At 37.8% G+C, this 14,327-nt stretch overlaps 1 protein-coding gene across 1 annotated transcript in view; it reads right to left on the minus strand.

Annotated features, from left to right (window-relative positions):
• The window catches only part of TTN (titin), a 245,382-nt gene that overhangs the window by 67,689 nt on the left and 163,366 nt on the right, over positions 1–14,327 (minus strand). The window contains exons 153-180 of the mRNA XM_072874311.1: positions 13,690–13,974; positions 13,246–13,397; positions 12,961–13,108; positions 12,651–12,828; positions 12,421–12,542; positions 12,035–12,322; positions 11,645–11,941; positions 11,344–11,530; positions 10,648–10,763; positions 10,257–10,556; positions 9,714–10,013; positions 9,516–9,621; positions 8,233–8,429; positions 7,823–8,128; positions 7,452–7,730; positions 6,711–7,010; positions 6,306–6,608; positions 5,834–6,208; positions 5,433–5,735; positions 4,658–4,957; positions 4,273–4,569; positions 3,889–4,173; positions 3,504–3,797; positions 2,806–3,105; positions 2,395–2,703; positions 2,113–2,303; positions 1,198–1,627; positions 378–686 (exon numbers count right to left, since the gene is read on the minus strand). Of these exons, the coding sequence (XP_072730412.1) occupies positions 378–686; positions 1,198–1,627; positions 2,113–2,303; positions 2,395–2,703; positions 2,806–3,105; positions 3,504–3,797; positions 3,889–4,173; positions 4,273–4,569; positions 4,658–4,957; positions 5,433–5,735; positions 5,834–6,208; positions 6,306–6,608; positions 6,711–7,010; positions 7,452–7,730; positions 7,823–8,128; positions 8,233–8,429; positions 9,516–9,621; positions 9,714–10,013; positions 10,257–10,556; positions 10,648–10,763; positions 11,344–11,530; positions 11,645–11,941; positions 12,035–12,322; positions 12,421–12,542; positions 12,651–12,828; positions 12,961–13,108; positions 13,246–13,397; positions 13,690–13,974 (7,257 nt within the window). The remainder of the gene's footprint in view (positions 1–377; positions 687–1,197; positions 1,628–2,112; positions 2,304–2,394; positions 2,704–2,805; positions 3,106–3,503; positions 3,798–3,888; positions 4,174–4,272; positions 4,570–4,657; positions 4,958–5,432; positions 5,736–5,833; positions 6,209–6,305; positions 6,609–6,710; positions 7,011–7,451; positions 7,731–7,822; positions 8,129–8,232; positions 8,430–9,515; positions 9,622–9,713; positions 10,014–10,256; positions 10,557–10,647; positions 10,764–11,343; positions 11,531–11,644; positions 11,942–12,034; positions 12,323–12,420; positions 12,543–12,650; positions 12,829–12,960; positions 13,109–13,245; positions 13,398–13,689; positions 13,975–14,327) is intronic.

Consider the following 14,327-nt stretch of genomic DNA (forward strand, 5'->3'; position numbering starts at 1 on the left):
TACTGAAAGTAAATTTCTGTCAGCACTGAGCTAAAACCCCACACAAACATGCAGAATGCATGTTTATGTAAGAAAGGTTGGGTGTGCAAAAAGGAAGCTGGGAACTATACAAATAGAAAAATTTGTTGTAGTCATTTCTTCATGAAATACACATTATTTCCTTAGTATGACTGTAGGTGCTCATCAGTTTTCTAATATATCCTTCCCGGGTAATGGCTGTCATGACACTTTCAAAAATGTGTGTCAATCTTTTGTTACATTTTTGCATAATTGTTTGTTCTGTTTTGACTTTGACTTGCTTGGCATCCTGCTTGAACATTCACAGCAGTAGGTGGCATTTAGATATAAATACCTAAATTAATTACCAGAGTACTTACCTAGAATATCTTGGACAAGTATTTCTGATGTTGCAGGACTTGGTTCTGATTCTCCAGCAGCATTTACAGCTTTCACCCTAAATCGGTATTTTCTGAGCTCTTTCAAGTTGGGAATAACACATTCACAAGTAGGAAAGAGTTTGTCTCCTTCATTTGCCTTCTTCCAGTCAGTACTACCTTCATCTTGCATTTCAACAATATATCCTTTTATAGGACTGCCACCATCCTTTTGTGGAGGTTTCCACGCAAGAGCTACAGATGATTTGGTTTTGTCTTTGACCTCTGGGCAAGATGGTGGACCAGGCACAACTTGCAAAACAAGAGCAAGTAGAAGTTACCTGACAGTTAGTGTCTGTCTGTATTTTTCTGAATAGTTTCTAGAAGAATGTAAATACTTTAATTTTCTTCTGTCATAGGTAGAGTGTATAATCCTAGAACATGCATACTAATTACATATATTACATATATTATTAAAGGATACTTAAGGTGCCAGGCATAAAGATTGAACTCTTTAATAATAAAGAAAAACAATAATATAAAAATATGATTCTGGACTCAAGTTTATTTGGCAATGTTTGCACTGGTGTAATCACAGTTTAAGTTTCATAAAAGAGGTAAAAAAAATAAATTAAAAGTAATTATTTTTAAAACGGTGAAAAACAGCAAATCAGGAAACTACTTTGTGTCAATATATTCTTTTTGGTTTAATGAAAACAAAGCATTGGGTTAATTGCACTAAATTCAATATAAATAATAGTAGCACATTTTGGTTCTGGTGTGATATAGTCCTTAAAAATAGTCATACAAATTATATACTTACATATGGGGTCTGCTGCCAAGGCAGGATCTGATGGTTCACTGGGAGGGCCAATTCCAGCAAGATTTTCAGCCATAACTCTAAACTGGTATTCAACACCTTCAGCCAAACGAAGCACATTGTACTCTAGACCTTTTACTGATGGTTTTGTTACTGGAGCCCTGTTAACACGTGACCAGTAGACACCTCCCACCTCTCTCTTCTCCAACCAATAGCCAGTTATTGGGCTGCCACCATTGTTCAAAGGAGGCTCCCAAGTCACCAGCATTGATGATCTGGTGCGATCTAAAATTTTTGGCTTTCCAGGAGGTCCAGGAAGGCCATAGGGATCCTTAGTAACAACTTTTTCTGAGAGGCATTCATCACTTATTCCATATTTGTTTACAGCCCGGACTCTAAATTGATATTTTTCATCTCTTGCAAGATTCCATACCTGAAAAATAAGATTTAAATCAATACTTGACTGCTTTCAGAATAAACTTATTTGAAGTTATGCAGCAGTTTTCACTTTAAATTCTGTCTTGGAATCTTATTGACATACCTACGTTTATGTACTACACAGCTGTTATGTAATGCCCTAAGGATATTCTTATTCCACATGCATATGACCAAACATAAATAAAAATGTCATCATGTTTGTTTTTGCAGGTGGTAAAGCTATGAATAATGCTGCAAAATGGAAAGCAAGATGTCTTCTAAACTCAGCTGAGATTAAGGAGCAAAAGAGAACAATTTATTTTGTTTTGTCACATAAGGAAAACACACATACATAGATGGGCAACATTCATTCAGTAATTCTGGAGTCTAAATAGAGAACGAGCACAGGGATCTATGCAAGTAGCAGTTTTCATCAGATGTGTACTATTGTTATTTTTTAATGCGTACTAAAGTATGTAATAAAGATATTTTTAAAATTACCCCAAATCTTCTCTCAACAGCACTTTTGGAGACTTCTTCCCACTCAGATTTCTTCCTACTAGCATCACGTTTCTCAATAATGTAATGGGTAATTTCACTACCACCATTGTCAAGAGGCGCATCCCATGTTAAAGAGCATGATTCTGCTTTAATATCAGAAACAGCAAGATTTCTTGGTGGAGAAGGACGATCTATATGAAAGCAATAGAGCATAGAATTACATTGAGAAAAATGCAAAAGCATCTTATTAGCTGTCATTTTATTAAAATGTCGCATCCTTACCATACACTTCAACATGCACATTGCGAAATGCAGTGCCAAGACGATTGGAAGCTCGCACAGTGTAAGTGCCTTTATCATCCCTCACTGCTGCAGGCAGCATAAGTTCAGTTTTTGCCTCACTTCTAGATACTTCTTCCTTGGTTATCTTAAGTGCACTGGATGTTTGGTCAATTAAAACTTCGTTCTTGTCCCATTCAATCTTTGGCATTGGCAGACCTGTCACATCAGCAGGAATATTGACTGGTTCTCCTGCCTTCACTTTGATAGTATCTCCTCTCACAGCCAAGCGTAATGTAACAGTTGGAGGTACTGAAAACAAGAAGAAAAATGACAGAGGATGGAGATGAAACAGAGAAACTGTCTTGCAGTATTCTGGAGATATTTGTATGGATTTCTTTAAAGCAGATATACCTTCATCATCTTGTATAACTACATTGAGGGGCAATGATGGTTCACTTTCTCCAATAGCATTGACAGCTTTGACACGGAATTCATACATATGAAGTTCATCAAGTTTTTCAACGAGAAGAGATGTTGTTGGACAGAGCTTTGCATTAACTCTTTCATAGTCTTTTGAATCATGTCTCCTCTTCTCAACAATATATCCTAAGATAGGACTGCCACCATCACTACGTGGAGGCTTCCAATCAAGTGTAATAGTTGACTTTGTCCTCTCTGTGTACATGAACCTTTCAGGTGCTGTTGGAGGACCTATTAACACAGATAAATCATAATAAAAAAACATTAAAAAATGAGAGAATTTTTAATCATATAAATACAGTAGCTCTGGCTTTTTAAAGCCATAGCTTTTGTATGCAAAGTATCTGAGTATGGTTATGGACAGTATAAAGTTTCTCATGTATGTGGATAAAAAGGTAACAAGTAGTGTCTCAGTAGACACCAGTATTTTGTTGCATAAAGAACCATAGTATTCTTATAGAACTGATTCAGAGATCTGACTGAAGTAATTACTCTAAGGCAGATGCCTTATCCAGGGAGTAGAAAAGTAAACACACTTTCTGTATAGAAAGCAATCTACACAATAATACTGGTTTATTAACCTATAATTAAAAATTGTTTAAAAAACCCCATAAAATTAGTCACCTTACCTAATGGATCAACTGCAAGAATGGGTCCTATTTCAACAGGTGGACCAGTACCAAACTTGTTCTTCGCACTAACACGGAATTTATATTCCTGCCCTTCAACTAGACCTGTAATATCACATTTAGATCTCTCTGTGTCTATAGCTAGTCTCCACGTATGCATTTTGGCATCCTTCCGTTCAACAATGAAGCCTATGATGTCACTGCCACCATCATCTTCAGGATCAGACCAGTTAAGCAAACACATCTTTCTGTTTGTGACCACTGGCTTTAGGTCAAGGACTGGACCAGGAACATCTGAAAACCAAAATCAAACAAGTAGGATAAAGCCCAAAGATGATCTCGCCAAAATAAATGCTCAGTTGATTTCCGAAAATATTTTTCTTACCAAATACTTCTACTCTAGTTCCTGCAGATTTGGAACCACTGCTATTGGTAGCAGTAATTACATATCTTCCATGGTCTTTTCTCAATGCATTCTTAATGGTTAACTCAGATTTTGTGCCAACATTTTCAATAACAACTCGATCTTTGTCTAATTCACCCTCCTCCACAGCCCATGCAATGGTGGGAGTAGGACGCCCTGTCACAGTAGCAGGAATTCTAATAGTTTGCCCAGCCATGATCTGAATGCCTGCTTTGACAGAAACATCCAGCTCAACAGTGGGAGGCTCTGCAGAAGAGAGAGAAACAGTTCGTTAGTTCAAGGGAGAGATTCGAAAACACCTTTTAGGCAGCTGGACATTTCTTGAAAATAATACAATTGCAATACCTTTAGGTTCTGCAACTGTTACGGGTTCGGTTTCACCAGGTGGTCCTTCACCAGCTGCATTAAGCGCAGTAACACGGAGTTTATAGTCTGCACCTTCCCTGACTTCTTTAACAGTATACTGTCGAACCTTAATGGGTTTCTCTGTGCAACGTGACCACTCTTTTATTCCCACCAGTTGTTTGTATACATGGTAACCAGTGATATCTCCACCACCATTATACGCAGGAGGTTCCCATTCTAACTCAATAGAAGTTGAGCTTGTATCAGCAACCCTTGGGATCGGTGGACCAGGTGGCACTATAAATAAACAGGTGTAAATCAAAGTTAAAGGCTATGAATCCTAGTCTGTCACCTGTCTGCTATTAGCTTCTGCTAAACTACTTACTTATTGGGTCCTGCGCAGTTTTTGGATCTGATGGTGGACTAAATTTACCAGGGCCAGCTGCATTTTCAGCACATACTCTAAAGATGTAGGTTAATCCTTCCAACAGTCCTTCAACTTTTATTTCCAGAGCATTCACAAGGTTCCTGTTGACCCGAGCCCAATGAGTACTATTAATTTCACGTTTTTCAATCCAATATCCTATGATTGGGCTGCCATTGTCTTTTGGTTCATTCCATTTAACCAACATGCTGTTGCTGGTAACATCTTGCACATCAGGCTTATTCGGTGGATCTGGTGGAGCTGAAAAAAAGAATTGTAATTTTGTCATCATTGCTGTCTTCTTCAGAGCTTACTCAAAACTAAGAGAGAACTAAGGTACGAGAAATGACTTATTTTAAGTCATTCATAGTTCTTCTACTCTCTTTCTTAGAAACTTTCATTCCTAACTGCAATCAGTAATCAAACTTGCAGTGGTTCTCTCTTTTGGTAAGAATATTAGTCTATTGAACCCAGGGAATGTCACTATTCAGATGTTAAGTGTTTTAAGTGTAAAGGTTTATGACAGTGATTGTCATTCTTATTTCTTTACTATTGAAATTAGAATGTTTTCAATATTTCCCTTTATTTCAATGGTTTAAAATGCGCAGTAAATAATAATTACATTGCTCAAGTTTCTTCTGGGAAACGTTCACATAGATGAAGCTGAGTGTTCTAAGAGTCTGTGTAGTTTTACACTGGTTTTGTGAAAAGGTTGTATTTCAAAACTAAAACTTACAGAAAGGATCTTTCGCTGTCATTGGTTTTGAAACACATGGTGGCCCTGATCCAACTCTATTTTCAGCAAATACACGGAAGAGATACTCTTTTCCTTCAATCAGTTTTGTTACATGGAATTTGCAATGCCTGAGTGTTGAACTGACAGTGACCCAGCCCATTTCAGCTTTTGTATTGTCTTTCTTTTCCAGTACATAGTTTAGGATTTCACTTCCACCATCATCAAGGGGAGGCTCCCACTTGCAAATGACAGAATTTTTCCTCACATCTTCAAATACAAAGTTGACTGGAGGCCCAGGTGTATCTGTTAGTAAAGCAAGAAAAATTATGAGTACTCATCTTGTGCACTTCTTACCCAATACTCTGAACAACTAGGTGTTTTTGAGGACATTCATTACGTACCTAACACATTGACTTCACACGAGGCTTTTGCAATACCATGATCATTTTCCACTTTAATAGTAAATGTACCATGGTCAGCTCTGATGGAGTCACGAATTGATAGTACAGACTCTCCTTCTTTATGGTTGTCAATACTCATACGTTCTGGCAGTGAAAGCTGGAAAGGTTCCTCTTCTTCAGCTTCACCCTTCTTCTTCCTTGTATATGTTGTTACTCTCTTTTTGATTTCCTCTGGTCTGACAACTTTATCATTCCTCAGCCATGTGATAGATGGATAAGGTGACCCTGAAATATGTGCCTCAAGTATGATCTCATCACCTCTCTTCACCTCAAGGCCAGACTGTAAGTTTGCAGCAAGAAAGACTTTTGGAGCCTCTGTAACAACACAGAATGGTAAATGGAGAGTAGAATCTTCCAATATGTTTAAGAATGTACAGCAATTACTACAAACAATCAAATAAGCAATTCATACCAATAGGATCCACAGCTTTCACAAAAGGAGTAATCCGAGAAGGCTCACTGATGCCAGCAGCATTCTCAGCACGAACACGAAACTGATATTCCTTTCCTTCCTCAAGACCTTTCACTGGATAAGTTAACAGAGGTACCAGATAGTCATTGCATCTCTCCCACCTCTCCTTGCCCTTAGTGAGCTTTTCTATTATATAGCCCATAATCTTGCTTCCACCATCAAACAGGGGTGGTTTCCATGTAAGTGTTACTGATTTTGATGTTGGATTATGGACCTCAAGGTCAACAGGAGGATCTGGAGGCTCTGTGGAAGAGTAGCAAAAGAGGGATCATATAAGAAAAGAAAGTATGAAGATTTTAGTTAAAATTCAATTTGCTAGATTATTTAGTAGTAAAAAAACCTTACGTTTTGGGTCTTCTGCAATGATTGGGTTTCTTAGTTCAAGATATTCACCGCCTCCAATCTTATTGACAGCTTTTACACGGAAGTAATATTCACTGTTTGGGATAAGATCTTTGACTTGCCATGAAAGCTTATTTTCACCAGACATGACTGGGATATACGTTCTACGACCAGCTTCTCTGCGTTCCAGAACATAATGCAGAATAGGAGTACCACCATCAAAGTCTGGAGGTTCCCAGGATATTTTGCAAGAATTCTTAGTTACTTCGCTTGCCTTAATGTCTTTACACTGTCCAGGTGGACCTGTTTTAAATAAGAGTAATAAAATTAGTTAACTAAATAGATGGGAAAATGTATTCCTACAAATATGAAATTATATTGCATTTCTTTGCTTTGCAGAAAGCAGACCAAACCCACAAATGTTGGCTACACAGCTTATATATGAATTTACATTCCTAAAGGTGAAAAATATTCAGAATTCTTATAGGCTTCTTTATATTTATATGATGACTATTCATAATAATTGGGCTTTCAGCAGCCACTGACTAGTTAGACCAACTTGGGATAAAGTGGTTTTTTTGTGGGATTTTGTACCATTAATGCCTTTATGGCAATCTGCATGTGTCTAAGTTGAAGTGATTCCTCCACATGGCAGAAAAGGGATTTTTCTAGTCCTTTCTTCTGTCAGCTGCAGGACTCAAGTGAGGATAAGTATCTTTCTCAGAATTGAAGAAGCCTAGTTACCTATGACTTTGACGTTGACTGAGCCAGTTGTTGATGCCAGCTTGTTCTCCAATGTGATAGTATAAACACCAGCATCAGCATGAACGCTGTCTATGACTTCGAGCAATGCAGAGGTGTAGTCACTCTTCATTGTTGTTCTGTCACCAGCTTTCAACTCTTTGCCATCTTTGTGCCATGTTATAGTTGGGGATGGAACAGCTCTGAAGGGTATAGGGATACTTAATTTCTGTCCTTTAACAACAACAATGTCACGAGTTTTTAGATCAATGGTTGGATTACCTGTAAAAGTAAGTATGATATTACTAGAAAGTTGCCAAACACCATTCTTTTTTCAGTTATGCAGATCTGAAAAAAAAGGAATCTATTCTTACAGTCTGGGTCCTTGGCAACAACTTTTTCTGAGATGTCTGATGGCTCACTAGCTCCAACAGCATTGACAGCTCTGACTCTCAGCACATATTCCTTGTCTGGAACAACACCTTCCTCCACTTTACATTTTAGATCTTTTATTGGACGAGAATTAATTCGCATCCATTTTTCTGTTCCTGCTTCGCACATCTCAACATTATACCCAATAATAGGGCTTCCACCATTCTTCTCAGGTGGTTTCCATGCAATGCAAATGTGCTTTCGACCTGCATCTGTGACATGTAAATCCTGAGGAGGTGAAGGAGGGCCTGCAGAAATGGAAAAGGATTGTGTCATTTTTCGCCCAGAATATCTGTTCTACAGAGTACACTGCTTCCATAATCTGTACACTTTATATTATACTACTACTTACTTGTTGGATCTTCAATATGAATGAGGTCGGTTGGTTCACTGGGATGACCACAGCCAGCTTCATTTTCTGCACGAACCTGGAACTGTACATCTGTACCTTCAATGACATCAGTCACTCTGAAATTGCAATCTGGACCAGCTGTCTTGCCAGCTTTTACCCAGCGAGTGGCTAGTTTTTCTTTCTTTTCAATAACATATCTGAATAAACGGGGGAAAATACTATCAGGCACTTGAAACATGAACACTTCAGACTTCTAGCTCAATAAAATATATGAAGAGGGATTAGAATAGTTTGGCCAATGGAAAAGTAGAGAAAGTCATGGGTGACAGATTCAATGAAGTTTACTTCACACATCAGCCACTTAGTTCTGGTAGTCCTGGTAGGTCTTGAACATAATGGGGCTGACATTACTGACAGACCCAATTCTGAAAGCCAATTCCTGAACTTCTGCTGCATTCTCAGGTTTCAGAGAGCTGCAGAGGTAAAAGAACCTGCAAGCTATACTTGTATCTTTGCCAGTTTGGATCTCAGTGGTTAGTCCACTGAGAATATTTGTAGATATTATCTGTGAGTTACTCAGCTGTCAAAATTCTGCCTATGGGAAACCAATGTGAATTAAGTGACTTATGTTGCTTCAGACAGACCTCTGTAGTTGGCAGTTTGTTTAAGATATGCTTACTGTGATTGGGAAGAAGAGGAAGACTGAAAATATAAGAGGAAAAATCTAACTGGCATTCAAGGTGAATTTCAGAGGACAGATACTTTAGAAACCAAAGAAAAGGACAAGCTAGAAACAACCCAAAGGAGTAAATCAGTCTGTTTGAAAAGGGTAATAAAGAAGAGAATGAACAGAAAACAGATGAGGCTTCATCTTAGCTGAGTGTATACAGTTTGAATGAGAAACTAAGGCAGAAGGAAAATGTAACAATATTACTTGGTAGGTGGGTCTAAGTGGCTACAGCTCCGTAGGAACTGGAGACTATGGTTGCATTAATTTTTTTATTTTATATACAGTTCAATTTGATTTGATTAGATGCTGTTTTGAGGATGTTGACAAACATTCATTGTTCATGCACATTAGGTTATTTATTTTTGCATAATTTCCACATTCTAAAATCAAACCCTTAATTGCTTTGACCACATGGCTTCTCTTTTACATCCCTCCACCTCTTTTTTATATAAAATGTGTCCATTTAAAATTTAAACATTTTGAGAGAAATGTCTTCATTCATGAAAAGATCTTCATCTACAGGAAACACTACACAAACTTAAAATGACCTTACCTTTGAATCGGTCTGCCACCGTCATTCTTAGGTGGTTCCCATTTCAAATCAACATGACCTTTTGTCACTTCAACTATTGTAAGAGCATACGGAGGCCCAGGGGTTGCTAAAGAAAAAAATACACACATTAGAAGAATAGGAATCCATTACACATGAGCTGTTTCTACCTATCACTCAATAAGCAAATCTGAAACGTACTGAAAGTATCTTTAGCAAGCACTGAATCCTCAATTTCACAGTAGTCACTCTGTCCAATGGCATTTTCAGCAGCCACACGGAACACATACAATGAGCCTTCAGTCAGTGGGCTCACTGTGTACTTGGTATCTTTAACTGTTGTATCAACTGTCTGCCAGCCTTTTCGCCTTACATCTCTCTTTTCAACAATGTAGTTGGTAATTGGGGAACCCCCATCTTTTTCTGGTACTGTCCATTTAAGATCTGCTGTGTTTTTAGTAATATTAATAACTTCAAGCCACCGAGGTGGTGAAGGAGGATCTGTAAAATAGAAAAAGAAGGTAAAACAGATTAGTGTATTTCCCATCAAAGATCTTGGAAGAGAGGGAATACACCAAAACGATTAAAACTTTCTCTTTTCTTAGCTGAAGCAGGGCAGATTCTAATATTTCCTAAGCCTTCCAAGAGGTCACTTGGTACCTACAGAGACAGGCAAACATGGGGCATTTTTAAAGACAGAGACAGTGTATTTGCAGTAGCAGCACGTTCTGAAACAATACTCACAGAGCCTCTCCTTGCACAGCACAGGGTCGCTGGGTTCACTGGGCTCACTCTCGCCAGCCTTGTTCACAGCTCTTACACGGAATGAATATTCTTGTTTCTCCATAAGCCCTTTGAGGAAGTGTTCAGTTGTGGGAACTCCTTCAGCCACTCTCACCCACTCGTCTGTTCCGGTCTTTAATAGTTCAATGACATAAGATTCGATCTTTGCCCCTCCATCATGCTCTGGCTTTGTCCAGTTCAGGAATAATGATGTCTTGCCAACATCTTTCACGGTTGGCTTTCCAGGAGGCCATGGTGGATCTAGACAGGAGTCCAATATTAATTATGTGATTGAAAACAAATATTTTGTTGTTGTTGTTAAATTAAACCATTTAAAATGTGTTTATTATACCAATTGGGTCTTTCACTAAGATTGGTTCTGTTTCCTTGCTTGGTTTTCCAGGTCCTGCAAGATTCTCTGCCAAGACACGGAACTTATATTTCTTCTTATTTGTAAGACCTTTAACTCTGGAAATAAAAATTAAGTTTGATTAAACCAAATATACACATTAACTCATGCCTAAAACGTTCTTCTCTCTACTCTTCCTACTACAGTTTACTTGGAAAATCTGAAAATACCCAAATTACTGCTAATGATGTTTTATGAAATAGTAAACATTCAAAATAGGTATATTGTCAACAGTAAAATGGTGCACCATGACACAGAAACCAATGTTTTGAGAGCCATCTTGCATTTTTGCATGTTCCATGGTTAGTTAATATGAGTATCAGGAGAAAAAACCCCAGGGTTTTGGCAAATTGATACTTGAGATGGCTATGTCTGCTATTTTAGAATGTCTTATGAATAATCACATATCACAGAAATTACTAAGCATAACATTAAAAAAAAAAGAGATGATTCACTCTTCTGTAAAGACATTCTTCTTTAAAATTAATTATCAAAAAAAGTATGCTACCAGATGTTAGTTGTATCTAAACTTATGGAAGCAAGGAAAAAGGTAAGAACAATGTATAATTTGTTTAAAAGGCTACTGTTACATTTTTATGTCCTGTGACCTATTTCAGACTAAACTGACTGTAGTCTTACTTGAATGTTGTATCTTTCACTGGCATTTTATTGCATTTTATCCATTTATCTTGCTCAGGATCATATCTTTCAACCCAGTAGCCAGTTATGGGGCTGCCACCATCTTCATCTGGTTCATTCCATGTTAAGGTGACGGAATCTTTAGTGACCTCTGTAGGCTTGAGACCTGTTGGAGGGCCTGGTGGATCTGTATAAATTCATAAATTTTAAAAAACAAAACAAAAAACAAACCCATCACATATGTGTTTTTTTCTCCCTGTTAAAATATTGTGCAAATTTAACATTAATTTAATTAACTAACCAAATGAATATTTTGCAATGATGGGGCTACACTGTGCTGGCTCCCCAATACCATACATGTTCTCGGCACTAACTCGGAACACATATTCTTTATGAGGAGTTAAATTGGTAGCTCTGAATTTTGTATCCTTAATAGTTGATGACAACTTGTGCCATATTTCACTGTCTGTAGCTCTTTTCTCAAGGACATAGTTGGTAATTTTAGAACCCCCATCATCTCGTGGAGGATTCCACGTCAGAAGGCAGGATTCATTTGTGATTTCTGATACATCAAATGCAGCTGGTGGACCAGGTTTATCTGTAGAGGACAAGATGTGAATGTTAATCTTCTGCTTGCATACCTCAGTACATTACTAATGATTTTTATAAACAACATAAAATACATGCATACCAAGAACATTAACTTCAACAACAGCAGTAGCACGTCCACTGGCATTTACAGCTTCTATAATATAGGTTCCACTGTCACTCCTCTTGCTGTCTGTAATAGTGACTGTAGAATGATTAGGTTTGGTTTCAATGGTGATTCTGTCATCAGGTCTCAAAATTTTGTCAGCCTTGGTCCAAGTAATCTGGGGCTCAGGCTTTCCAGTTACTTTAGCTGGCAGCTCAATTTTAGTTCCAGCTTTCACAGTAAGTCCAGCAAGAAGCTTCACATCTAAGAAAATTTCTGGAGCCTCTGATTTAGGAGAGAATAAAAACGTTGTTATAGAAACAGTATTTCAGAGACTGGTAAAAATAAAGCAGCTATTGTAATTCAGTGATTGAAGCAATTACCTTTCGCATCAATGGCCTGAATATCATCTGTTGGCTTACTTGGCTTGCTAGCTCCTATTCTGTTCAAAGCCTTAACCCGATATGCATACCACTCTCCTTCCTTGAGTTTTGTTACTTCCATTCTGTTTGTTAAAAAAAAAAAATCCAGATATTTAAAGTGGTGAGGATGACTCAGTTAGTTGAAAGGATATACTTACTTGAAAGGATATACTTGATGTTAATTTACTTACTTTGTTTCAACAACAGGCTCCCCGCATGTCTCCCACTTGTCTGTGCCACGTTGGGATTTTTCTACCAGATAACCCTTAATGCGGGCACCACCATCATATTTGGGAGGCTCCCATGTTAGGAAGATTCCTTTTGATGTTGGATTTCTCCATTTAACATTCTCTGGTGGATCGGGCACCGCTATTAAAAATTAAAAACATATGAGGTCTTAGAAACCAGCCTAAGGAATTTTTTTTTTACATCTTATTTTGAAGAAAATCAGCAAGATTTCAGAAACAGAAAATCAGCAACAATGTGAAACAGTTGACTCACTTGCCGGTGCTGACATATTTACAGGTTCATCAATATATGCAGGTTCTCCTGGGCCACATTTATTGCGTGCAGAAACTCTAAATAAATATTCTTTTCCTTGGATGAGGTCAGGGACAGTGAACTCTTGGTCAACAACATGATCCATAACCTAAAGAGAAGGAAGGCTCCTATGTGTTTCTAAAATTTATTTCCAAAGAGCAATTACCAAAATAAGACAAAAAATTCAGTAGCACATGTGGAAACAATATAGCAAATAGAAATTGAAATGGGAAAGAATGAACTTACTTTGTTCCATGTTTTCCGGCTTACTTCACGTTTTTCAATTATATAGCCAGTAACCGGACTTCCACCATCATCTTCTGGAGGCTCCCATGACAGCTGTACTGTGTTCTTGATTATGTCTAAAACTTTAAGTTCTCTTGGTGCACTTGGACGAGCTAGAAATCACAGAAATTGTATTAATTATTTGGTAATTGGAGTTTGACAGATGATCTCTATGTAATCTATCTGCCAGAAGATTTACTCTTCTTAGTCATTCTTCCTTAAACAGCAAAGTTGGATATTGAAAACCAGAAAAGAGGTTTTTTGGAGGATGGATTTCTAGTTTTTAGTTATATTTCAATATACTTGGTCTACTGAAAGTTGTGTGATTTCACATTATTAACCTAATTTGATTTTAGCAAGACAAATATGGAATGTTATTGCTAGAATATATACATGTCCGCTTACCAATGACATTAACATTAATTTCTCCTGAAACAGATGACACAGGGTTTTCTAATGTTAAGGAATAAATTCCCTTGTCTGGACGTTCACTTGGAGTAATTACAAGTTCTGCAAAGGAGGCAGTAGTCTTCATTGTCACACGATCACCCTCTTCTAAGATTTGGTCACCAAAAGACCAAGTGGCGGTTGGCACAGGGTAGCCAGTGATAGGAACACGGATCTTGATTGGCTCTGGAACAATAACTTCCAGCCCATCTTTAAACGCACTTAAGTCCATTGTAGGTCCAACTGGAAAAAGTGGAAAATGGATTCAATGAAATATTTTCAGACATTCTGGATATGGCTAATGGTAGGTGTGTTGAGAGGCTGATTCTGAGTGTATCTCAGCCTGCAGGTTGGAGCTGTCTAGGCCCAGCTGTGGCTTATCACTCCCTACCTCTCTTGTTTTTTTAGAAATATGGGAGATGATACAGCAGCTTAGCATTATGAAGTAGAAGATCTAATTTACCCTTTAATATTAAAACTTTGTATTATTTTGATTTTTATTTTTTTTATCTTCTCTGCCTTTCTCTCCTTCTGTTACCTCTCACCTTCCACAAAGCTAGTTCAGGAGACAAAAGGTCATGCCATACTCTTCAGGC

This window comes from Ciconia boyciana, chromosome 10 (genome assembly GCF_034638445.1).
Source record: "Ciconia boyciana chromosome 10, ASM3463844v1, whole genome shotgun sequence".
Taxonomy (NCBI): domain Eukaryota; kingdom Metazoa; phylum Chordata; class Aves; order Ciconiiformes; family Ciconiidae; genus Ciconia; species Ciconia boyciana.